General features: G+C 40.7%; 2 protein-coding genes across 6 annotated transcripts in view; both read left to right on the top strand.

Annotated features, from left to right (window-relative positions):
- Positions 1-1,906, top strand: part of acap3a (ArfGAP with coiled-coil, ankyrin repeat and PH domains 3a) — a 63,125-nt gene extending 61,219 nt beyond the window's left edge. For all 3 annotated transcript variants that reach the window (XM_080444397.1, XM_080444398.1, XM_080444396.1), the window contains exon 25: positions 905-1,906. In XM_080444397.1, the coding sequence (XP_080300523.1) occupies positions 905-1,011 (107 nt within the window). In that variant the 3' untranslated portion in view covers positions 1,012-1,906. The remainder of the gene's footprint in view (positions 1-904) is intronic.
- A 2,261-nt stretch (positions 1,907-4,167) lies between these two features.
- On the top strand, positions 4,168-15,414 carry hipk1a (homeodomain interacting protein kinase 1a). 3 transcript variants are annotated; one of them, XM_080445581.1, is made up of 16 exons: positions 4,168-4,482; positions 4,953-5,686; positions 5,887-6,260; positions 6,377-6,500; positions 6,958-7,077; positions 7,211-7,297; positions 7,721-7,902; positions 8,097-8,247; positions 9,275-9,479; positions 9,707-9,825; positions 11,523-11,665; positions 12,012-12,158; positions 12,306-12,476; positions 12,579-12,763; positions 13,246-13,376; positions 13,499-15,414. In XM_080445581.1, the coding sequence occupies exons 1-16, from the start codon at positions 4,443-4,445 to the stop codon at positions 13,946-13,948; spliced, it is 3,363 nt and encodes a 1,120-aa protein (XP_080301707.1). In that variant the 5' UTR covers positions 4,168-4,442; the 3' UTR covers positions 13,949-15,414. The 3 variants fall into 3 exon arrangements, with proteins under 3 accessions (XP_080301707.1, XP_080301706.1, XP_080301708.1); XM_080445580.1 differs by having other exon boundaries at positions 11,520-11,665; XM_080445582.1 differs by lacking the exon at positions 4,168-4,482 and adding an exon at positions 4,670-4,731 and having other exon boundaries at positions 11,520-11,665.
- Positions 15,415-17,039: the final 1,625 nt, after the last annotated feature.

Raw genomic sequence — 17,039 nt, 5'->3', positions numbered from 1 at the left:
CGGAACACAATCAAATTGATACATAAACTAAACATGCTCTGAAAATGCATGCAGATATGGCTGCTGTGTTATGTGGGCCCCGAACACTTTCGAGATTTTCAAGTGGGCCCTGATCCAGAAAAGATTTGTGCTAATATTTTTTCCACCACACTATCCAATTTACAAAAAAGATTATTTGAGCCTCGTACATTCATCCCCTCAACATCACCCAGACATACATGTTGGACGCACAGCAAAGAGCGGAATGTCCAATCCCCCCTTTTAATTTGTTCGTTCTGGGGAGCTCTCAAGGGATACAAAAGAGTTCAACTGCTTTTGTTATGTCCATAGATACAGCTGTTGCCATGGTTGCGAGAAAAGTAAAGCCTCACAATTTGGGAGCTGGAGAGAGAAGCGTTCATGGTGCTCGGTGTGTTTGTGCCTATTCCTAACATGAATCATGCCGTTAATGAAGGGCTCCTCTGCATTTCCCTTCACCACAGTTTTGACTTGATCATTTCTACAACTTGTGCCAAACTTAAAGAAACATTTGAGCTTTTTGCAACATCAACTCTATACGGGTCCTCGCTAATGCTCACTATAGGAAGTACAGTTTCTGTCTACACGCTCTGTGTCTCAGAGGTGGACTGTGGAGTGCAAACACGATAGTCTATTTGTTTATTTGCATTGATGTAACAACAGTGGGTTATAATTTGGTGTGCTAGGTTTCCAGGAAGGGTTTTAGCTTGATGTCCAATGCTGTCAGTGGTAGGCAAATATCCACATCAAATTTGCTTGTAGATCTGCAATTTTCAAATGAAGCATTACAGTACACTATTTCATTCAGAATTACAAAATGTTCCTTTTTTTTTGGCAGAATGTGTCTTTTTCTTTTTTAACAATTCCTTTCCATCATTTCCTTCAGGAGACGCCACGTATCTTGACATCTTTCGAGAGTTCTCCCACATGGCCTCCCACAACCCAGAGAAGCTGAAGCGGAGAAGTGTGCACTTCCGACATTCCTTCAGGTAGTCTACGGCACTGGTTCTCAACCTTCTTCATCTCAAGGACCGCCAGTTTGGCCACGGACCCCCATTTTATACAATTATTTACATCTGGAACCCCAATCTACACTGTGAAATCCTCAGTGTTCATTTAAGTCTGAGAGTGTTCAAATGGAATCATATGGACCCTTACTGGCCCATTTGGTTCCATTTTAACATACTCTGAGTTACAAACCTGTTGGGGTCCATTTAGTTCCTAACTATCACTCATTTTGGTGAGAACCCCCTCAAGGACCCCTGGAGGCCCCCAGACCCCCATGTTTGAGAACCAGTAGTCTACTGAACGGCAGAGATTCCTGATACTGAAATCATACTTGAAAAGTATGACTGCAAAGATGAAACGAAGTGGGGGAAATACGGGACCTATGCTTTACTTTTCAGTACATTTTCAGCGCTTCCTTTGCACAGACTGTATGACGGAAGCATTTAAAAATTGTTTGAGTCAACAGTTTGGCTCGAGAGACTAATGTCAACTCAAAAGCATCTTTGCCTCAGTGCAATAACTTATAACCACTATTCTCCTCTATGAAGTCATCCACAGTATATCTAGCAACAACTCTTTTACAAAACTCTAAATCCAGTTATTGAAGTGGTGAAAGGCAAACTTTTCAACAGAAAATCCAATGTTATTTTAAAGGGGATGTAATTAATTGTATTTCTTTAAATAAGCGTGAAATACTGTAGCTCTATTTTCCCATAGCATTCATTGCTACTGTATTTATTCAGTAACAGGGGTCTCCCCATCTCTCCAGCTCTTTGGTAAACAGAAAATACATTTTCAGGTCAGGATACCAATTTCGATCAATCAGGAGAGAGAACTCATGCAGGTGCAGGATAAACAGTTGAAATTGTAAGTGAGGGGGGGGGGGGACAAAATGGGAACTGGATGAGTGATCTTTGTGGAGTTTAAAAACATCACACCCCCTTTAACTCTTGACCCCTAAGGTTTTTACTATGTAGGCTATGTATGTGCTACTTACAGTAGCCTAAAATGGTAGAAACAACTTTTTGTATGCAATGAAAACACACCACATCTTGGTGTATTTTGAAAACAATACAGAGATTTTCATAATGCTCTATAGGCCAAATTATTCCAAACACAAATTTACACAAATTTGTTGTAGGTTTAATGATGGTAATGAAGTGCATAGCAAATAATGCAAAGAAAGAACCTATGATGCTGTAATTTGATTGTCTCTTCTTACTTAAGATTGCTGTGTAAAACAGTCATGAGCTGTTCCGAGCTCAACCCTTTTTTTATATTGGAGTTTGCAAAAATGCATTTTTCTCTAGGAGGATTTGCTGGTCTTTTCCTCTTTTGTGTATTATACATTTCGTATTGCTTTTGTAAGATGTCACATTTCCTCGGAGAAAACCCCAAGCACTTAATTCATCTGCGTATTTGATGTTTGTTGTATTGAAATGTTTATTTAGTTTTTAGTTTTTTAGTTTTTCTTTGCAGTGACCGGTTTCATTATGTTTTTGTATTGTTTGTAATTGATTCATTGAATGAATAACTTCATTTTTTAAATAGAGGAGAATGTCTTTTTATATATATATATTTGTATGTGTAATGCATGCATTTATTCCATTACATTTCATGCTCGAACGTGAACACAGCTGCAGTGTATCTACATAATGATCAGTTCTTAAATGGATGAAGAGGGCCTTGTCATCATTAGTTATCAGCACTACCCATTCATCTTCTTATAATCACAGTGTTATTTCTCTTAGTGGTGAGATTATTTTCTTACGGAAGATATTTTTGGCATTGACTATGCTGGCATAGTCTTCTTAATGTTGTTTAAAAGTACTGCCATATGTTTGTTGTTGTACACAGTTCCACTATAAAATGCAATGCTGTTACTGTTGTATAAGCGCTGTAGAGGCAAAAAATAATAATATATCTGAATGGAATGCTATTTGAAGTCTTTTAAAAGATGTTTTGCCTTTTATGAGTGAAAATAAAAAATGGTCTATGTTTACCCATTTACACAGTATCAGAGTGATTGTCTGGTATGTTTTTCTCATCTTATCACACTGACATGTCACCCAGCTACAGTATTCCTGATACAACAACGCCCTCTTGTGTCAAACCGAGATGGAATAACCATAGATATGGGAATAACCATAATAACTGAGAAAATAACATGTGGTGCTGCATAAAGGCAGTTTGTAAGACATTATGCATTTTACCAAAAAGCAGGAAGGAGAAGCCATCCTTTTTTGTCATCTTGTTATTCTCTTGGATTAGTCGGATAACTTCGTGCCAGTGGTGGAAAAAGTACTCAATTGTTTTACTGAAGTAAAAGTATCAATACTGCAATGTAGAAACACTCCGTTACAAGTAAAAGTCCGGGAATCAAAATGTACTTGAGTAAAAAGTACAAAAGTATTGGCATCAAAATATACTTAAAGTACCAAAAGTAAAAGTACTCATTTTCAAATGGCCGAAATGTATATAGGGCTGAAGTGGTTAATGTATGTTTTGTAATAATAATCCAAATCTATAAAGTAACTACTAACTAAAGTTTTCAAATAATAGTGGAGTAAAAGTACAATATTTGTCTCTAAGATGTAGTGGAGTAGAAGAAGTAAAAGTACTGAAATTGTAAATACTAAAGTAAAGTAAAAAAAATACCTCAAAATATTACTACATTACTTGCATGAGTAAATGTACTTAGTTACTTTACACCTCTGCATTTTACCAATAAGTAGGAAGGAGAAGTCATCCTTTTTTGTCTATGTTATTTGTCTTGGATTGCTTTGCTCTTCATCACCGTCACGCGTCCTTTACGCTCGTGCTGTTGACGTATTATGATGTCCTGAAATTGGTGGCCTATCGAATACTGTGACTGACTACAGCTATTGCAAAAATATTTGGTTGCCGTTTGAGGTTGTTGAATGACTTGGGAAATGTTTTCCTGTTGTCATGCCACATATTCCTGAAAAAAAATGGAGGCTATAATAACAGACTGTAAAAATATAGTATAATAAGGCCGGCCAATAGTGCTGCGCCACTGCTACCTCTGGAGTAACAGAATTCTCAGTAGTAACTCATTTAGGTGTAACAACTGTAAAAAATAAAAAATAAAATTACTCTGGGTAGGAGGAAGTACTGTACCAGAGTGTAGTAGAGGATGGCTTTTCTAGGAGGCGTCAGAGATTACATTTGATATCGCGATTGACAATAATTAGATTTTAATTTATCAGTCAGATAAGCTATTTCAGATTCATCATCATTCAACTGAGATGTACAGTAACTGTAATATTTACGGCTACAGCTAACTATTAGCTCTACTTCTCATGTACAGGAGAAGAGCTGGTAGCTCAGCTGATCAGCAGCAGCAACGCAAACCAAAACAGCTGCGGGTCGTGAAAATGAAGAGGCCTTTATAGATGGCAGATCTGCAACAGCACATTCCATCAATAAATACAGGTATATTCACGTCTGTTTGGAACTCATTACGTTTACATAAAAAATGCTGTTAAGCTAGCTGCTATCCAGATAGTATACTGTAGCTAGCTATAGTTCTTCTAGTGTCTCTTATATTGTATTTTACTCATACTCATCCTATTTTAACTATAGTGTTACCCTATTACTTATTCTGTACTGTGTCCTATCCTATCTTCACTGCGGTGCTGTGCTGCTGCTGTGACAACTGAATTCCCCTGGGAATCAATAAAGGTCTGTCTGTTTGCCCACCTGCCTGTCTGTCTGTCTGTCTGTCTATAGAGTTGGGATCTGTTTTGTGTTGGGAATGGGATCTGTTTGATTTCATGAGATAATTATATCCCCATGTCTCTAGTGGATAACAATCTCACAATTCCCAACTGTTGATATATCTTGCGCCTGAAGCTTGCTTTAGCCTAATCTAGGATATTAATTATCCTGAAATGTGTCCGTAGACATGGCCTCTCAGCTGCAGGTGTTCTCATCTCCCTCGGTGTCCTCCAGTGCCTACTCTCGTTCCAAGAGGCTCAAGGTCGAGAACCCTGCCTGGGAAGGGAGCAACCAGCTGGGAGACAATGGTTACTATCAGCAGAGCCCTAATCAGGGGTCTGTGCCCTCCGCTTCCGGATCCAACTTCAACATGATGTACAACTCCAGCCAGGTGCACCCGCCGACCGCAAGTTCCCGTGAACAAACAGTGGTGCGGGCAGCAGACAGCACAGGCAGCGTCCGTGGACCGCCCTCCTCATCCTCCTCATCCTCTTCCTCCAGTCGCCGGGTCAAGGACGCAGAGTCATCCTCTCAGCCATGCGACCTCTACCACAAGCAGTACAGCCTGAAGCGGAAAAGCGAGGAGGTGGACAGCAGCGACAGTGTCCAAATACTGGAGGAGCTTTCGGCTCCTGTGGTCTCAAACCGTACTGGCGGCGGAGGGGGCACCACCACGGCCCAGTCCATAGCACATTCCACTTCTACCACTAAGAGCAGCAACTCCCACAGCGAGGGGGATTACCAGCTGGTGCAGCATGAGATTCTGTGTTCAGTAGCCAACACCTATGAAGTGCTCGAGTTCCTGGGTCGTGGGACCTTTGGTCAGGTGGCCAAATGCTGGAAGCGTGGCACAAACGAGATTGTGGCAATTAAAATCTTGAAGAACCATCCCTCGTATGCTCGGCAAGGTCAAATTGAAGTGAGTACTCTAGGCGGCTTAAAAATGCCAGCGCTTTTGCTCACAACAAATTCAGATGCAAAAACTAGTGTGCTCTCCACATTAATATCTATAAATATGGGTATTTCATGTTTCCTAGAATACACTGTAAAATACAAAAATTACTTGCACAAGCAAAGAACAAGATTATGTTGCTGTACCTTTATTTCTCCTTCTCACAGGTGAGCATCCTTAGCAGACTGAGCACGGAGAATGCAGATGAGTTCAACTTTGTACGATCATATGAGTGTTTCCAGCACAAGAACCACACCTGCCTTGTGTTCGAGATGCTGGAGCAGAACCTCTACGATTTCTTGAAGCACAGCAAGTTTAGCCCTCTCCTCCTCAAGTCCATCCGGCCTGTTCTGCAGCAGGTGGCCACAGCACTGATGAAGCTGAAAAGCCTGGGGCTGATTCACGCCGACCTGAAACCTGAGAATATTATGCTAGTGGATCCTCTGAGGCAGCCATACAGAGTGAAAGTCATTGACTTCGGCTCAGCCAGCCATGTGTCTAAAGCAGTTTGTTCCACCTATCTTCAGTCACGCTACTACAGGTAGGGACAATAAACGCCTGTCACTGTATTTTTGATGGACTGATCTAGCTGTTAAATTTACTTAATCTGTACCACTGAGGTCATGGGACTCTAATTAAGGTGATGTTTGTTTGCAGGGCGCCAGAGATCATTCTGGGCCTTCCTTTCTGTGAAGCTATCGACATGTGGTCTTTGGGCTGTGTGATTGCTGAACTGTTTTTGGGGTGGCCCCTCTATCCCGGTGCATCAGAGTATGATCAGGTCAGACACACACAACTATCTCCAATCTAAATAGTCAGGGCGGCAGTAAATGTCCAGTTGATAATAATTTGTCTCACATTAGACTGGATAAGATGTATAATTGTCTTTTGGAATCTCAGTAAGATTTTATTCTCTACATGTTGTTTAAACATGTCATCAGTTGAAATCTTTCCTCTCTGCCAGCTGGATTGAGAACCACATGCATGTCCTAAAATATAATGATAGTTTAGGATGTTTTCACTTAGTATATGTAAGTTTAGCACATTAATTGACTTTTAATACTTCCCTTCACAAACTAGCCACTCAAACTCAACAGTTATCCAGTTGTTCCCAAAACTGGTTCCTAGCAGGTTGATAGTCAAATTGCAACCATATTTTTAAATGCCAAAAGATTCTAGTGAGTGTGTGGGAACTAAGCTCACACTTACATTTGTCTTGTGTTTGTCGGCATGGTTAGATTCGCTACATTTCCCAGACCCAGGGCCTTCCTGCAGAATACTTGCTGAGTGCAGGAACAAAGACCAGCCGCTTCTTCAACAGAGGCCCTGACTCAAGCTATCCTCTCTGGAGATTGAAAGTAGGTTATTCTGCTGGGATTAGTCAACACAGTCATCATAGCTTTATCGCTCCAATAGTTATGATATCAGTGACGATATTACCATTTACACAGTATGATACACTAAGGCCTCGATGTGTTTATTTCTCTGCAGACATCTGCAGAGCATGAGGCAGAGATGGGGATTAAGTCAAAAGAGGCAAGAAAGTACATCTTCAACTGTCTTGATGATATGATGCAGGTGAGAAGGCTTTTGTTAATTTTCAGATACAATTCCTGTCATTGACTTCAATGACATACAGTGTTGTCGCTACTTCGAGTGATATTATTTATACTGTAGTTTGATTCACGCCTCATTGGGTGGGAAGTACATGACTGCATTTCAGTTATGTTTCTGAGGAATACTCTTATTTAAAACAAAATGCGAGTACTACTTGTTAAAGTTATCATTGACTGCAAATAACACAATTATCGTCACTTGTCCGGTTGTTTAGTGCTTTTTACATGTAAGAGTTGAGTGAGTGAGTGTTGCTTGTGTTACCAGCACATTTCACACATTGCCAGAATATGGAGTATTATCTCCTACCTTTGATATCGTCTACACCATTGTTTTTTGTTATGTGTTTTTTAATGCTGTATATGTATCATTGCTGCAATGCTGCAGGTTAACATGACCAGCCTGGAGGGGACTGACATCTTGGCTGAGAAGGCTGACCGACGGGAGTTCATAGACCTGCTAAAGAAGATGCTGACACTGGATGCAGAAAAACGCATCACACCCATGAAGACCCTCAACCACCCCTTTGTCTCTATGACCCACCTGCTGCACTTCCCTCACAGCTCACAGTAAGTACAGTGTACTTGTAGCTGTACAGTGTAGCTGTACCCACCGGCTATACAGTAGATGGTCAACAAGGAATTTAACATTTCTGTTCAGATTCTAGGAGGCTGGGATTTTGGTTTAGAGCTGCTAGGAGAGCTGACAAAGAAAATGGGCCTCTTAAACCAATATCTATTACATTTTTTAACTCCCTTTACAGTGTGAAGTCCTGCTTCCAAAACATGGACATATGCAAACGCAGATGCAGCGCCTTTGAGAATGGAAAAAACATGTTTGCTAGCAGCAACACTCCCAGTGCAGCCGCCAACCTCACTGTAACGTTTAGTAGCCAACTAAACCAGCACAACCAGGTGAGTTACTTCCTCCCATACGTTTTCTCAACTTGCCTCCGCCAATATATGGTAACATATATCCACCACGATATGCCACCTTAGATTTTGTATTCAACAACATTCTAACGTAGGCCTACTACATACTACACTGTAGTATTCTATTTTCAGCCTTTAGTATCTACAAGGGTTTCACACCGAACATACTACATAGTTAGGAAAGTACCCTATCTGGTGGCAAAGCAGAGGTACTACACATAAATCCCATGCTGTGGCGCATTTGTTTTGATCTTTTATGATTTCAGCCAACCAAAAAGACAAATTTAATATAACACATAGCAAAGTGAAACATATAATTACATACAACAACTGTTCCTCTGATTGTGGGATATTTACAGCCGTGTAGTGTCCACTGTTGAATAATATAAAGTTTTCTGAATTTAGTATGCATCTCACATACTATTTTGGCATACTAAATGGTATGTTAGTATGTGATTTCGGAACACAGCCCAGGATGAAGTGACTGAGGGTGCAGTTAAAATGCAGTTACAAAAAAGCAAGCAAGGTTGAACTGAAGTGATGTGTTCTGTATGTCTCTCCTCTGTTCCATTCAGTACTGGAGACAGGGCAGCGCACAGCCCTATGCCAACAGCCTAAACCAGCTAAATTCTGGTTTAGGTTGTTCTTAAACTGGGAGGTTACAACTGAGGGGGCAAAGCCTCCTTTCTGACCCCTCACCGTGGTGCTGGGCCTGCAACAGTCCACTAATCATTTACTCAAAGTTTCAGGAAAATCTAGCCTTCCAATCTTGAGTTATTCTGCTAACAAACAAACAAACAGAATAGGTGAAAACATATCCCTTGTATCCATATTCTCACACTCGCACTTCCTCCATATCCGATCCTCCAGGGTCACAGGAACATTACTATGGGTCTGATGGTGTAATGGTATTGGTTGCTTGTTACACTCATTAGTGACCCAGGAATTGTTGCATTTGTTGGTAGTTTTGCAATGTATGGTGACTACAATTGAATGCCATGTCTTCCAGATGGCCTCTACGGGTGGCCAGTCCCTGTCCCTGAGCAGTAACGTCCCGTTATTGAACTACCAGCCTGGCCTGTACCAGCAGGCCACCATAAACATCCCTGGCCTTGCCCAGCAGAGTGTGCCCCTGCAGACAAGGCCCACCCAGCTCTGCACTCAGACGGAACCCTTCCAACAGACACTGATTGTCTGCCCGCCCACCATCCAGGGTGAGACCCCACCTTTGGTGTAGTGTTGCTGCTCATAGAAAAAAATTAAAACGTTCTCAGGCTAGCATACTCTAGAATGTGTTAATAATACACCTGCAGTTGTGCAATTAATTATCTCTGTTTCGAGGTAATAAAGAGTCACACATGTGAGATTGTTCTGTATTTATCTGTGCTTACAGTATGTACATTGTAACCGAACATTATTTTCCTATATTTATTCCTTGTAGGTATACAGACATCCAACAAGCACTCGGGTTACCCAGTGAGGATGGATAACTCGGTTCCCTTAGTACCTCAGAACCAGTCCTCCCAACCTTTGCACATTCAGCCCAGCATGTTGACACAGGTAGGCTCCACCATGTGAGCGGGCCAAGTGCGCATGTGTGCATGTACTACATTAGTAGGTTTATTCTTTATGCACATGAATTTGATTATGTATAATGAATTTATTACATCATACATGAGAAAAACACCTCTCTCACAGTTCGTGCCTTTGTTGTTTTAATTCCCTGGAAATGTTTGAATGCCTCCTGTAGCTTGTTCCATACTAAAGATAAAGCTTCTCCACGGATGTACAGTAGGGACATTCCAAGACCTTACATTTCTTCGTGTGGCGTCCTGTTTCACTTATCTAATGCCCTCCACTAGGCTGAATGAGCTTAGCCCAAATTATGAATAAATTAATGGGGTGGTCCACGACACCTGTCGCTCACTTAACACAATGAAAGTGAATAGAGGCAAATTTGGGTTGTAGAAAATAAGCCCATTTAGTTCTTGTGACTTTTTGGTGCAGTTACTGCTCTGGTTCCATAATTTTTAAATAATCTCTTCTAGGTTTTTTTTATTATACCAGCCTCCCCTGCACCCAGTCATATCAAAATTGTGCTCCTACATCTTTAAATCCTTGAAACCATCTGCTATGTACGTACAGCATTTATTTTGTTAAACTATGTATCAGTGAATGTCATTACAGCATAGGAGACCAGCCTTGGCACCTTGGTTTCTTCCTTATCCTTATCTCAAACAGATTCCCCTGTTCTTCAGGGTTGAGATCTCCCAAAGCATGGCCGCTGCTGGGCACTGGTGGCTTGAGAGACTGTGGTCACTGTAGTGTATAGTATCAAAGTTTTCATTTGGATACCTGTTTCGGCTTACTGTGTCTGTAATCCTTAATTTATGCTCTGTTTGTAGATCGGCTATTTTCGGCACACAACACTGTCGTAAAAATGAATTATAAATCAGGGTTACATGTTGTCTAAGTCTCTTGACTTACTTCCTCACTCTTCCTCCTGGGCAGTAAAATGCACCTCCTCCACTGAATGGCAATGATTTTGACGTGTGATTTTTATGTATTGACCACGTGATGTCATTTACAGTGTTTGTTAACTCCATCGGTAGTGCCCGGTTACAATTTATTTATTTGTTTATAATATCATTACGGTGAAATTTGAATACTTGAATTATTTATCCAAACCCTATTTGTGGCATGCTGGACAAGTTTTGGTCATGTATGCCAGATGGACGGTGGACCTTTGTATTTGTCTGCAAAGTGCACGTGCTTGTCTGTAAACATGAATCTGGAAGAAACTTCTCTCCAATTTGCAATTTGTGGTCTTTGTGCTCGATGACTAAACTGAATTTACGGTACGCTTTGGCAAAAAAGTTAATGAATGAAATAAATGACTTATTTGGCACTTGAAAAAAGTGCCAATGCGAGTCACGCTGAAAATGTACACATGTAGTTGTACACATTTTTGCCAAAGCGTAAATTAAGCTTTGCTCAGAACAACGCATCATTTGTTGTATTACCCTGTCACTGCTGAAGTGCTAGCCTATAAAGTTTTGAGAAATTGAATTTGTTTTGTGTGTGTGTGTGCGTGTGTGTGCGCGCGTGTGTGTGTGTGTGTGTGTGTGTGTGTGTGTGTGTGTGTGTGTGTGTGTGTGTGTGTGTGTGTGTGTGTGTGTGTGTGTGTGTGTGTGTGTGTGTGTGTGTGTGTGTGTGTGTGTTGTTTCTGTGTGTGTCTGTGTGTGCATGTACAGCAGGGCTGGCCAACCCAACAGATTCTCATTCCCTCCACGTGGCAGCAGATGCCAGGCATGGCCATCCACAACACTGGCCAGGCTGTGGTTCCTGACTCGCCCATGGGAGCCCCCCTCTCGGACAACCAACAGACATCCAGCTGGAGGTGAGCTCTGCCTCTTGAGTTTCTTTGTCCCATGTCTAAAAGTCCTTACACACAAAGGGCCCTATCTTGCCCCTTATGCCTAAACTTTTTATGCATTTTTTACTATTTTGAAAAACATTTTTAAATAGTTTTTCAATAGTTCAAAATAGTTAAATTTTCTTTCGCACAATTAATTCGCCCTAAATTATATTTTCTAAGTATAAGTACTTGTTCTAAAATTAGGTAGATGTTTCAATTATTCAACTGTTCAATTATATGAATATAATTGCGATGCAAAATACTTGACCGAACATGTTGACATACTGTAGCTCTATGACTTAAAAGTGTGTAATTGAAATCTTGCCAGGAGTCGACATGGCAGCCAGTATGATGGCCTCAACCTGCAAGACTTGGGGCGACACGGCTCCTCCCAGAACCACAACTCAGGAGTGGCTCATTCTAGATCCCAACAGGGCAAGAGATCTAAGGCTCGGCATTCTGACAGCAGAGTCAGGTATCAGTCATAAATCCACATCACTTGTGGATATCCTATATTATGTCTGTTCTCAAAGTAACTTGAAGCCTATAGTATTATTCTGCATATACCTGTACTTATACATGCGTGTCTTTAAGGGAGAGATGCTTTTCTGTCCTTGTTTAGGCCAGTGTCTTTGCTGCAGTCGGTTCCCTCTGTGCTCCACAACTCCCCTGCCTGCGCTGGGGACCAGTCTCAGCCAATCGTCATCTCTGACACCCCTAGTCCTGCGGTCAGCATCATCACCATCCACAGCGATTCGGAGGACGAGGACGACAGGAAATACCCCGCTGCCTGGTGAGCTCACTTAGATCTAAAAGCCTTAAAAAAATTGAATAGATCGTAAAAATATGTAAATGTTTAGAAAACACGTTTGGGCTCAATATTTCTTCTTCCCAGCTCGGGGACAAGCCAGAGGACCAACGTGATCAGTTGTGTGACGGTACACGACTCCCATGACTCTGACTCGTCCACCAGCAGCCCTCGGAGCCTCAAGGCCAGCTCGCAGCAACCCAAATGTATGGCCATCATTATGCCCTCTGTGAAGAGTCAGCCTGGGGAGGGCTCAGCCCCTGCAGCGCCAGGTACCATTTGGCCACTGTGATGCCTATAATGTGATCCCTTATTTGGAAGAGGTGCATGGCGCTAATGATTAATTGGACTGTCCTCGGTGAAATTGGCCTCCTGTATTACTTGGCTTAGAATATTATCCGTCAGTGTTATATTATCGTTGCTGTTGGACAGAAACCATGTACAGTTTCTTTGTATTTCACCTTTTGTGTTGCATTGAATTAACTATAGATGGCTTGGTTTGACATCCTTAAATGGATGCATAAATGGAAAGGTTTATTGCTTACAACAACAACCTAGACCCAACTCCCAACTATTCATGTTGAAAATATTATTATTATTATTATTATTCTATTATTATTATTCTATTATTATTATTATTATTATTACCCTTATTATTATTATTATTATTATTATTATTATTATTATTATTATTATTATTATTATTAATATTAATATTAATATTAATATTATTAATATTATTCCTTTATGCTAGATCAAACTGCAAGTGGTTCTGGCAAATCTAAAAAGAGTACAGCACAGCAGTCCAGCCGTTCTGGGGATTTTAGCAGCGATCGCCATCCACGGGCTGCGTCTAGCAGATCTCAACCTCTTAACCTTAGTCAGGTAATGGCAAAACATTTTTATTGCAACTGTCATGTATCTATTCTATTGCAATGATAGCTGTTTGACTTGGTTACTTAACTTGTATGTACTGTAGGTCATCTAAACGATCCCTGTTGTTTCAGGTCCAACAGTCTGTGATGTCATCATCACATGACCAAACAGGAGGCAACGGCGGCAGCTCCCTCAGGCGACAGCCTACGTACCCTCCCCCCGCCGCCTCCCACGCGCCCTACCGGCTCCACGAGACCTCTCTGTTCGGCTCCACCCCCAACTTGTATGCCTACCCGGCGTCGGCCGCCCTAGCCTCTGTATCCCAAGCCGTGGACCAGATGCAAGGGGGCTCTACCCGCCACGGCAGGGCAGGCGGAGCCTACTCGACCCTGGGGCTGCTGCAGAAGAGCGGTGGCATGGCGGTGGGGGGTCACGTTCCTGGACAGTACGGCAGTCACCATCATCACCACCAACAACAACAGCAGCTGCTGCAGCAGCAGCAGCATCAACTGGGGGGGCAGGTGTTCCATCGCTCTACTTCCACCTATCCGCGTAAACTCAACCAATACCCTTACCTTTAAAGAGCGAGGCTACAAGAAACCGACGAGCTTGCTCGCTGTGCATGGAGACCAAACGGAGACAGACCTGAGCACAAGTTCGGCTACAGTTGACTGTGATAGTGTGCTGTAAAATCCTGAGTGGTTGATTTAACTCTGAGAGTGTACAAACGTAACTTGGTCAATGTGGTTACATTTGTCCATGCTCAGAGTTACAAATGTATAAATTAACACTGAGGATTTTACTGTGTAGTAATTGTTATCAACATTCTGATTGTGTTACGTTTGTTTTGCGTGCTTATGTTGAAAGTTAACGGCTACATTAAATTATACTGTAATCTTTTGATATGTCAAATTGGCATGTAAGCACTAACTTATGCTGCTCTCATCTATGAAGTGGAGTTACTTTTTTTAAATTATTATAACTTAATCGTTATGTGAAATACCATTTCTAGTATGTTCTTCAGCTCTAAAAACTACATGTGTGCATAGTACATACAACATACTCGCCTTACTTAACTTATTATTACCATATTGTTGCCTATTTCTTGCATTTTGATTTTGTATTTATGCATTTCTTTGTTAAATATTACCTGTGTTTACTTAAGTGACTTTTTTGTGCATTTTTTATTTATGAATGTCTGCTGTCTGTTTAGTTAGTTTTACTGTAGATACAAATTAATAAACTATACTGTACTGTAGGCTGAAGTGTCACTGTGTTACAAAGCAGGTCTTTAGAGTTTGTCATTTGCGTTGGTCACTTGGTTATTATTGGTATTTATATGTTTCTGTGTGTTAAACACTATGATTTCAATGCAGGTTTAGGTGTGGTTTTCAAAACAGAATGTCACATTCTGTTTTTCTTGTGATGCTAACGTTATTAAGGTTGCATGTGTCAAGAGAGGCTACAGCCAGATTTATACTTTGACGTACAAGAGAGCTAAGCGCCAAAAATAGCTGATCTACAAGTTAGTAGATCGGCTATTTGTGGGGCGTGACTCCGTATGAATTAAGCCTACCAATGATAACTTTCTAGTGTTTTGGGGAGGGGGGACAGCAGTGCAATGTCATGTTATTTTAATTTATACAACAATCATAAATTATGATATATTATGAATCATAATGGTAGTGGAGAAACTGTAAAGGCTCTTGTCTTGTGAAGTGATGTTGTATGTGAAAGCGTGCACACGAAAAATCTGATTGGGTGTCCCACACTGTACTGTCTAGTAAACCCATTTAGATCAAATTGTGATACCGATATTCACATAACACTTTTTTGAATTAACATTGTAAATCATTAAGTCTGATAAAGATGATCCATGAAAATATGAATTGATGTTCAACATGTACTGTAACTGCTTAAGAAGAAATCATTGGTTTGGTGATGATGGTTTTTACAATCCTGCTGTTGTTAAGTAAAGTACTACATTACATAGAATACACAATGAACCTTAACACATACGTATATACGCAATAAAATCTTTTCAAAACAAAGTTTGTACTTATTTCTTTTGTACAAACTTGACCAATTTAAGAACACATTGTGTATGAAGAAGCCTGATGGATGCTGTCTGAAGAAGAGTAGACTGATAAATGTACTGTACAGCTTAATGTTTGACAGCCAAAATGTGAAAACAGTTTTTTGTTTTTATGGTCAGTAGCATGTCAGTATCTTGGTCAGTACCATGTCAGTAACCATAGTCACGTGGACGTGGTTTGTTTATGGTTTATGGTTATGTCAGAGTGACGTGGCCGTGGTCTGCCCGCTCGGTTTTGGCCATAATGAGGTTTCCTCCCGACAGACAATATATTAATATTTATATTGTACATGCAAAATTGCTGCTATACAAAAACGTATTGTTACTGCACTGTTTCTTATTTTTATTTTCATTTGTAATAAAATGTCACTGACATCACAAGGTATTCTTCATTTTATTTATGGTCCAGTATATTATTAATTCATATCAGTCACTGTATTCCAGTGGGGCAAGGCAGCCTACTGTAAGTCTTAAACAAAATATATAAAACATAACCCTAACCCTCAACAGTGGGATAAAATCAATATGGTAACGTCTTATGCAAATGAGCCATGCGGTCGAGTGAAGTCTGGATCTGTTTCTCCATTTTTGACCCGTTCATTCATCTACATAAACGTTCGGATTTCAAATATAAAGTTTTTGACCCTGGCGAGGGTGGGAGTTGAAAGTGTGACTTCTACTTATTATGCTTGCTCTATCCATAGCTCAGTCGGAAGAGCTCTTGACTTCAGACCACAAGTTCAAGGCATCGAATCCCAGCACAGAAACCTTGGCATCTGACCAGCAAAGCCAAGCTGGGAAGCTGGGCTTGGCTGATCAGTCCAAAAGAACACTTCAAAGGACTAGAAGACGACTTCAATACATTAAACATGTGTGATGGTGTAGCGGACTAATGCTCAAACTCTTAGCACCAGGTTTCCATGTTCAAGTCCCAGACCTGCGGTAGTTGATTATGAAATTGCTGTGAAATTGTTAACATAAAAAAACGACTGAGTAATGGTGTAATAATATTCAGTCTTTCAGCAGAGAGTTTCCATTGTCAAGTTTTGCAGCTAAATTATAAAAGAACAACTCAAGAGCATTCAAAGGCAAAAGCAGGGTCGAGCAGGAAAGTTACATAATGAAGCTTTAAATGCTGAAGTATTTCAACTTTACTAACTGAAGGCTAACACAAAATAACGCTTCAAGAGTACGAAGAGACATAATGTGAGTGGTTGAAAGATGGTGTAGTTGTCTAAAGATCAGACTCTCCACATTGAGATTCCATGTTCAAATCCCAGTCCTTCTTTGGTTCATTGCTTTTGAACTTTACTAACTGAAGGCTGACATATAAACACTTCAAGAATACTAAGAGACACTGGCCTAAAGAAAGTGATAGATGGTGTAATGTGATAGTGATCAGACTCTCAATACAGAGGTTCCATGTTCAAATCCCAGTCGTCCAATATTTCAATGTTGTAGTACTTTGACATTTTCAAGGCCAAAATACAAAAAAGCTAGTCAAAAAAAGTAGAAGACACCTTTTAAGAGACAGTGAGAGATGGTGTAATGGAATAGTGATCAGACTCTCAGCACAG

Source organism: Gymnoscopelus braueri (assembly GCF_963280865.1).
Source record: "Gymnoscopelus braueri genome assembly, chromosome: 12".
In the NCBI taxonomy this organism is placed as follows: Eukaryota; Metazoa; Chordata; class Actinopteri; order Myctophiformes; family Myctophidae; genus Gymnoscopelus; species Gymnoscopelus braueri.
The sequence above is the reverse complement of the archived record's forward strand: the minus strand, read 5'-3'. Positions and strand labels throughout refer to the sequence as shown.